Source organism: Aythya marila, assembly GCF_965140915.1.
Source record: "Aythya marila genome assembly, chromosome: 8".
In the NCBI taxonomy this organism is placed as follows: domain Eukaryota; kingdom Metazoa; phylum Chordata; class Aves; order Anseriformes; family Anatidae; genus Aythya; species Aythya marila.
In genome coordinates this window covers 6628683-6637416 of record NC_139049.1, presented here as the reverse complement: position 1 = coordinate 6637416, position 8734 = coordinate 6628683, and the positions used below count along the sequence as shown (strand labels likewise).

Below are 8734 nucleotides of genomic sequence, written 5' to 3'. Positions count from 1 at the left end.
TAGCCACCCAACTTTTAAGTATCTGAGTGTAAATGCGTTTCCAACGAGTTTTAAGTAAATGCAATCGTGTTTTCAAGAACAGTCGGTGACTCAAAGGAGTCTAGGTTGGTTGGGTGTCCCTAAGCCCAACCTCCAACATGGATGTTGCTAACGGGGTGGGGTACAGGGGGGGTGTACTCATTTGTTTTTAAAAAGGGGTGAAAAGGCCAGTGGAACAAGCAAGTTTTCTTCCTTAATTTTGTTTCCGGAAATATATGCAGAAGATAGGGTGAGAAAGATAGTGCGTGGAGCATGAGACAGACTAAGCCTGGAAAATTCCAGACCAAATGGTTAAAGTCAGTAGTCAGAAAGGGCTGAAAACAGGAAAACAGGATCTTCCATTTTAAAGTGACCAGACTCCTTTCAACACATAATACATTAAAAAAAAAAAAATAAAAAAAAAGAGAGAGAGAGAGAGAGAGAGAACACTAGCAGCTTAAGCATTTGCACATGTATCTTCTCAGGCATAAGGAACATCTCCAGAGTTGCACCTGTGACTTCACATGCACAAGACTAATTTCTAGTCAGTGGGAAAGAAAAGCAGAGGCATCATTCAGACACATTGTTGTCAAACATACCTAAGGCAGAGAAAGAAAAACAAAAAAACAGCCAGACCAAAACCAAAACAACACTAATAGAATACATTGTATTATTACAAAATCTTTGAGGTTTCCATGATGCATGGGGCTGCCTTTTTTCTAGTACACAAACCTGAAATTGTAATATCCCACCACATTTTCCCATTTCTCAATCCCCTTTTATTCCACCAATTTCTTATTCTAAAAATTTCGCCCACTACCCACAAAGTCTGCATCTGATCTGGCTAATTTGAGAACTACTGCAAATTTTAGCCAGCTCTTTTAGCTTATCTGCAGGCATGTTAGCCATGTAATTTTAGTGTCTTGGAGCATACTGAAACACATTCACAATTCACAGTACCATGATGCGCTTGGCCCAAGCAAAAACACATAATGTGAGCTACTATAGTACGAAATGAATCACTTTATCTACAAGTTTCTATCATATCATCACACGTATCAATTCTTATATCCCCTGTGTTAGTGATAGGAAACAAGTTATCATTCCCTCCCACAATCTCTTGAACAAGAAAATTTAACCAGGTACTGAAGTGAAAAGTTACATTCAAAGGCCATTTTGCTTTCTTTTTGTCCTCCCTGTCCATGCTATGATGTTACTACTAAATACAGTTTTTACTATCTAGCATGTAACACCATACTTGATTTCTACCACATCATTTTACCACACCCTTTAGCTAACCTGAAGAAAAATAAATTTGAACTCCATACCAAATTAGGAAAAAGTCTACTTGCATTTCTTTTTTTGAACAACTGCTAACATAAGGAGAGAACATACAAAATTCCAGTAATTTTCCCTTTCAGATCTTCCAAAATTATTCCTAGCACCTATCTGAATATCTTCAACATTTAGTATTACTTTATATTTACTTGGGAAGATTTTCATCCTTAGTTGTCATACAGCAGTACTTCTCAGCATACCGGTGATTTTTCTTCTGGCCACGTCGCTGCCTTGACTCAAACTGCAATCTTCTTTTCTTCAGCACTCTGCAACCACTCTGAGACTTTCAGCGCTGCTACTCTTACAATCACACGCAACGTTGAAGAAAAACACAGCTTAAGGAAACGGCTGCAAACCATCTTCATACTAATTAATATGCTTTTTGGTATTCTGCAGTACTACTATTTTTACTAGGCTTTCCTTAGAAGGTAAAAGTTAGCACAGAAAAGAGGAAAAACAGATAGAAGACTTTCTAAAATCTTTACTTTGAACAAAATCGTATTATATATGCGTCATTCCGAATTTTCGGCAATTACAAAATGTCTTTGAAGTTAACAATACATGGTTGTTGTTTTTTTATTATTATTATTATTTTTAACCAAAATCTTATATAAAAAAGACAGATTTAAAAAGGTGAGGTCGTGTGAACAGTTTAACTTAAGGGAATTTGTTATTTTTTTTCCCCTTGGAGACTCAAGGTATGAAACAGGGCCCTGATTTCTAGAACAGTGCATTCAGATTACATGACCCAAAAAGAAATTGAAGGAAAAAGACGAGCTGAAAACATGCCAGTAAATCACATTACTCCTTCTCCAAATTTCACCTCTTAACATTTCCCTACTAGGCTCTTACAAGTGTGACTGGATAATAGAAGTGATATCTTTATGATTTTGTGAATAATGGGTTTTATTAGTATTAAGTTAAAGCAAACAGCCAGAACAATACATATGCAACTTCTACTACACACAATATAAAGAAAGTAAATTATAACCTCTGTAAAACAAGAGAAAAGGTATTGAAAAAGCCAACGGTGGTTATGGGCTATTTCATCCCCAAAACCAGGCTGGGATCTGCGTATAGAGAACAACTGTTGTTCACCTTTTTCAACTGAAATAGGGTGAGATACATAATCAAGTATAAAGAAAAGGTTTATGGAGTTACATGGATTTTCTGAACAAATTCGAGATTAGTAAGAAAAAAAAGTTCACCTAGTAAAAGAGGTTACAAGTGGGCTCAGGTTTCAAATTTTAGTGGTGAGGGACAATGGGAGAAATTACCAAGGACTTTTGTAACAATTCCTTTAATAATACACCACTTTCATAACAGAAGTGTTTTACACTTGCACAATGTTAATAACTTTATTATACATGGAAGCCTGTAATAGGCTGATTACACAATAAGACTGCAAACAACCACTGGTACTTTCCTGACACCAGAAAAGTACGTTAAGACTGAAACATCACCAAGAGTACATAAAAAACCATCAGCATAAACGTCACCAAAATTACATTAAAAAACTAATTAAAAAATACATTTGCAAAAAAGTGGTTTAGAGCAGTGCCACTGCCTTTCAGCAGCTTTGAATGGCCACCAGTATTTCTAGCAGGTTTCCGTGGCTCCACAGGCATTAATCAGGATTCACATATAATAAATAATGTACCACAAAATATACATAAAGTAAGGCAATAATTCCAAAGAAAAGTTCTGTTGATATTGAGAAGCCGCTCAAGTTCTACTCTCGTAGTTGACGCCATCACCAGAAACCTTTGATGGAATTGCAGCCTTAGGCCCTAAGCCTGCAATGATAAACTGCTGCAAACCCCTGGATCCGTAAAGAGCTCCAGCGACACCACCGGTAACACTGCAGGGCACAGGGGTCCATGTGAGCTGATCCTGATGCAGGATCGGGGCCTTCATATGTACAGTTGGGAGTAGATTATTTCTTATTGTACATGGAAACCTCGACAGAATTCTAAAAACATGTGGGTGTTTACTGTTGGTTACCTGATGCCATGAGACATCAGAAAGTACACAGTGAGATATGCACTTTCCGGAATGTACATTTTTTTGAAATGCTAGCTATTAAGTTGGGAGTGAGAGAGGGAGTAGGCAAGAAGGGGACGGAAAAGGTGTAAATTAAGAAAAAAAGAAAAAAAAAAAAAAAACACACAAATCAAGTCCAGAGGAACTGGGAGCACAACAAAAGAACGGGAACCTTATACATTAAAAGAATGTGGAAAGGGGGAAGAGCAAGAGACCGACTTCTTTTGAACCATGTAAAATAAATAATGTATCCCAAGAGCGTATCTAGAATACGACTGTAGCTTCAAGTCGGGGTTCTAGTGACATGAACCAGATGCACGCACTTTGTTCTCATGGTTTGTGTCAACAGAATCTCTTTACGGAATTACAGTCTTACACAGGAGTTCTGGGGACATTATTATTCATATTAAAGCTACCGTTCCGGGCTCTCAGTACAGATCCAAGAATATTTGCTCCGCCTGTCTGGAATGAGCATCACCTGGAAGAACAGGAGTACTTTAAAAGCAACAAGATTTAGGTAGCAAAATTCTTTCAGATCTGCCCAGGCATAAGAGACAGCAATTTGAAATGTCGTAGATCCCTTCCTCAAAAAATCTTGAGATATATTTGTCGCTATCTGTAAATTGGAAGTTCCAATACACTAGTGGTGCATAGAATTCCCATGCTTCGTTACACTTTCCTGAGAGTAAAGCAATTAGAATAAACCTTAGTCCTATGAACAAAGTTAATTATTTTTTTTTTTGCATTTTAAACTTTTGGGCTATTCCCTGACAACCTATGTTTGAAAATTTGATTGCTAAACGTTGTCACTTGAACAAAAACACTATTTCATATCTATTGATTTTTGATTAAAAACCATAATAAACAGATCTAAAAAAATCACACTAACAAAATAAACTAAATATGAAAAGTTGCATTGAAAGGGCATGTTACATTATTCGTAATAGGACCGTGTAGAAACATTCCAATGGCAGTGTTGTCAAAGTAAAACTACATTAAGAAGACCCCACAGCCCCGGTCACAGTCGGGACCTTACCTGTAACTCTGGCTGGTTGGGGTTTTTACTCGTGTACTACATGGCTCACTTACATCAGACATCATATTTGAATACCCTGAGAAATCTGACACTGAAGTCCTTACTCTATGGTCCACTTCCCCATTAGAGTTAGTGATAAAAGTCATTGGCACCCTGCTGCCCGACTTGAACTGAGAACCAAACGCTTGTGCAAAGTTCTCGATCTGGTAGGTTGCTCTAGGCTCAATGTCCTTCTGAGGATCTATCTGACTAGCTAACTCCTGAGATGGGATCTGAAAGCTCGTTGAGGATTCTAAGTTTTTCTGTTCCTTCTGGCCAGTCAGTTTCTGAGATGTTGACTGGTAGTTAGACGAAGTCTCTAAGTTTTTTTGAGGGTCGATGAGATCATCCAGCTCTTGAGAAGGAGTCAACTGTTGATGCGTAGCCTCCAGAGCAGATAAATAAAAGCCTGGCTGAGATCCAAGCAACATCCCAAACGGAGGTTTTGGCAACGCAGTTGGCAATACTGAGGTAACGGACTGGCTGAAGCCACACTCGAGCGGAGATGTAGTGTAAATCTGTTTGTCTTGAAACAGAGTGTGGTTATGCAGAGTTGAAGACAAGCTAACAAACTGGAAACTGGGTCCAAAAGCAAAACCAGTGCTGTTGGTTGTTCTTTCAAAAGCTTGTTGGAGGTATTTGGAGTATTCTTGCAACATGCTCGCCTTATCGTTTGAAACTGTTTGAGAGTTAGGGCTCAGGTTTTCTTCCTGGACCATCTCCGAATGCTCTCCGGAGCTGTGCAAGTCCACCCGCTGCTCAGTTATACTGAAAGGATCTTCCTTCTGGCCTTCTGATTTGTGGGAGTACTGGTCCAAAAGGCTCTGTAAAACTTCATCGGGGATCCCAGACTTGTCATGGCAAGACTTTATTTCGCTGTTTAAGGATGCTGAATCAATCAGAGATAACGGAGCTTCATTATCCATAACGCTAACACCTGCAGACTGGATGACGGACTGCTGGGAAGTCATGTGTCCGACATTGATCGAGAAGGCACTGTTACCGCTTGCAGTTTGCAAGTATCTTCTTTTCTTTGAAAACTGCATGGCGTCATCGTAATTGCTACTTATTTGACCTGGTTTACCACCTGTACTTTGGAGAAGGCCAATAGTTTCTACACCGGTATTGGTTACTAGGGAGCCCAGGGAGCCACTCTGCTTCCCAGCCAGTGGTTTTTGCCCCAGAATATCTGGCAGCGGCGATACAAAATTAAGGTAATTTTTGTCTGCCTGTTTCCTGCTTCCTTTTTTGAAGACCAGTTTTGGCACCTTTTTCTGAAGCTCTTCGACGCCCGTGCCGGCTAGACCACCGCTGGAAGACACGATAGGAATATCAACTGCATAATTTGGCATGGCCACATTACTTGTAACTTGAGACTCCGTTACTTTGCTGCTACACTTGTTTCCTTTGTTTTCAGTGGATATACTTTTTGTTTTACTTTTTCTCCTTGAGGAACTTGTATTTCCCTGAGACAACGCAGCCAAGCTACCCATGCTATTCGACGATCCGGGCTCCATTCCAGCACCTGCTTTCCCTATGGCTTCACCACACGTTCTTCTGTGCTTCAAGAGTCTATCAGTCCTTGAGAAATACTGCTGGCAAGTGTCACATTTGTATGGCTTTTCTCCACTATGCGTCCTCTTGTGTCTTTCCATGTGGTACTTCTGGATGAACTTCATGCTACACTGGTCGCACCCGAAGGGCTTCTCCCGACTGTGGATCTTCTCGTGTCTCTGCAGCAGGTACTTCTGGATGAAGCCCATGCTGCACTGGCTGCACTGGAAAGGCCTCTCCCCGGTGTGAATGAGCACGTGTCTGCGCAAGTGGTAGGAGCTCCTGAAGGCAGCGCTGCAGTGTTCGCAGACGTGAGGTTTCTGACTTGGGGACGCGATGGCACCTTCCGCATCTCCCACCAGGGGGGGTTTGGATGAAGCGCTCGGCTTCCGCTTGGCTTTGATTCCCTGAGTTTCTGGCTTTGGCCTCTTTGCCTTCTTGACCTGGGTATCGTGCTTTGGCTCACCCGAGCTCCCAGGGGCGCCCTCGCCTCTGCCACTCAGTAACAGGTCTCGGTGGGGATGCTGGTGCAGGTGGTGCAGGAGGCTGAGGTCCTGAATCACGCTCTGGCCGCTCCCTTCCCCGCTGCCCCCCAGCCCGGGGGGCCTCTCGTCCCCCGCCGCCCCGAAGAGCCCCCCGTAGTGGTGGTGCTGCTGCTGCGCCTGCTGCTGCTGCTGCTGCTGCTCGTCCTCCTCCTGCTCGCTGGGCTTCTCCTGCTTGATGCTCACCAGGGACTGCAGGAAGCCCCAGGGGCTCCTCTGCGCCGCGGGGGCGGGCGCCGAGGGGAAAGCCCCAGCCGGCTCCTTCTTGAACGCCCCGTCCTGGGGGGCGGCGGGCGGCGCCGGGGGGGGCTCGGGGGCGGAGGGGGCGGCGGGCGGCAGCGCGCACTGCGGGGGGGGCGCGGCCGCCCGGGTGAAGCTGGTGACCGGGGGCAGGCGGTGGTTGAACATCACCATGCCGGGGGGGAAGGCGGGCTCCATGGCGGCCGCCGCCCTCCTGCCTCCTCCTCCTCCTCCTCCTCCGAGGAAGCCGCCGCCGAGTTTCATCCCCCGCCCAGGCGGCCCGGGGAGGGGGGGGGGGGGGGGAGGCGCGGCCCTGAGGGGGCTGCGGGACCCGCCGCCCGCCCGCCGCCCGCCGCCGCTCAGCGCCCGGCTCCCGCCGCGGCCCGGCAGCCGCCCCGCGGGCCCATGGCCGCCGCTCGGCGCCCGGCTCCCGGCTCCCGGCCCCGGCCCCCGGCCCGGGCCGCACTTACGGCTCCCGCCGCCGCCTCCGCTCAGCGCCGCCTCCGCGGCCGCTCCACAATGGGATGAGCAGCGCCCGGCCCCGCGCCGCACATGCGCGCCGCGCGGCACGCTGGGAACGGGCCCCGCGCCCGCAGCGCGCAGGCGCCCGGCGCCCCGCCTGCCCCCGCCTGACGGGGCCGCAGCGGGCGCTGGCCCCGGGCCGCTTCGGGTGCGCGTCCGCAAATAGCTAATTGCTGCCACAGAAATGGGATGGAAAATCCGTGTTTTGAAGCAGCTTCGCGTGTTGGACAATAATCAGAAGATGCTTTTCGCTTTCGACATCTTTCTAAGGGGCCGTGCCCCCTTCAGTACTAATAAAATCCGAATAAAATTCCGTTTCACTTGCAACTATCGACTTCGAAAACCTATATTTCTATATTTCTGTATTTCTATATTTCTATTATCTTAGATATTTCTATAGGGGCTTATTACTGGATTCCAAATCCTATTAAAATCTAAGCTGCAGAGGTACCTTAAAAACCTGGAATTAAACACATTAACACTTATTTTATCTTAAACATAAACGTATAAATAAACAAACGTATAAACGTATAAATAAATAATTGGATGTAATAGAAGACACTGGATAAATACCTTAAGATTTTTATACTTTCTCCTCCTTCAAATATATTTCCCTTACGAGAGCTCAGCCTGTAAAGATGAGATACGCTCCATAGATCTCTCCAACTGTTACAAAGCCCTAGGTCAGATTTTCAAATCTTAAAATTACCTAATTAATATTTAAAAATAAATTGATGCAATTTCTACACCCAACAAAATTTCGAAGGCATGTAAGTAAAACAAGTTCATTTTAATTTGTAAATAGTTTACTTGAAACAGCACGTAGACTGACAGTTCACTTTAAAATGCAAATTCAATTATGAAAGTTTAGGACTGTCAGGTTTATCTAAGTGTTAAAAGGCAGACCAGAAATTCAAAAAACTTAAAGCAGCAGTAAAATATTAGTCAATGCCTATGAGAAATGAGTCTGTCCCTTTATTCAGGGTGTCTGTGTTTAATGGTAAGCTGGGATGCATATAAGCTAGTCCAAGCATGAAGGGCAGTAGGACACTCATATGGAAAGCCAACTTTGTCCCTCAGTTATCAAGATAAGAAACCTGTCATTTCTCTCATTCACTCTGTCAGCCTTGAGATACTCCAAGCAGACTTACCTCTGTGTTGTACACCCCATATATCAGGAAGATGAAGAGACCCTGTAAAATAAAATGGAGGGAAAAAGCTGTTAACTCTAATCATTTCAGCAGTAGAAATACCTGAAATAAACTTTCCTGGGAACAGACAAAAGAAGACACACTTCATCAAGGTCAATTTATTTTTCTATTTTTCAACATTATAAGCTGTACCTTGAGCATTTATTTGATAACGTGGGAGTACATCACCTACGATGTTTGTGGTATTCAAC

General features: G+C 44.1%; 1 protein-coding gene across 1 annotated transcript; it reads right to left on the bottom strand.

The window, feature by feature from the left end:
* Window positions 1-1891: 1891 nt before the first annotated feature.
* ZNF281 (zinc finger protein 281) lies at window positions 1892-7359 on the bottom strand. Its single transcript, XM_082766268.1, has one exon. It carries the CDS (start codon window positions 7072-7074, stop codon window positions 4432-4434), a length of 2643 nt encoding a protein of 880 aa, XP_082622394.1. The 5' UTR covers window positions 7075-7359; the 3' UTR covers window positions 1892-4431.
* Between the last annotated feature and the right edge of the window lie 1375 nt (window positions 7360-8734).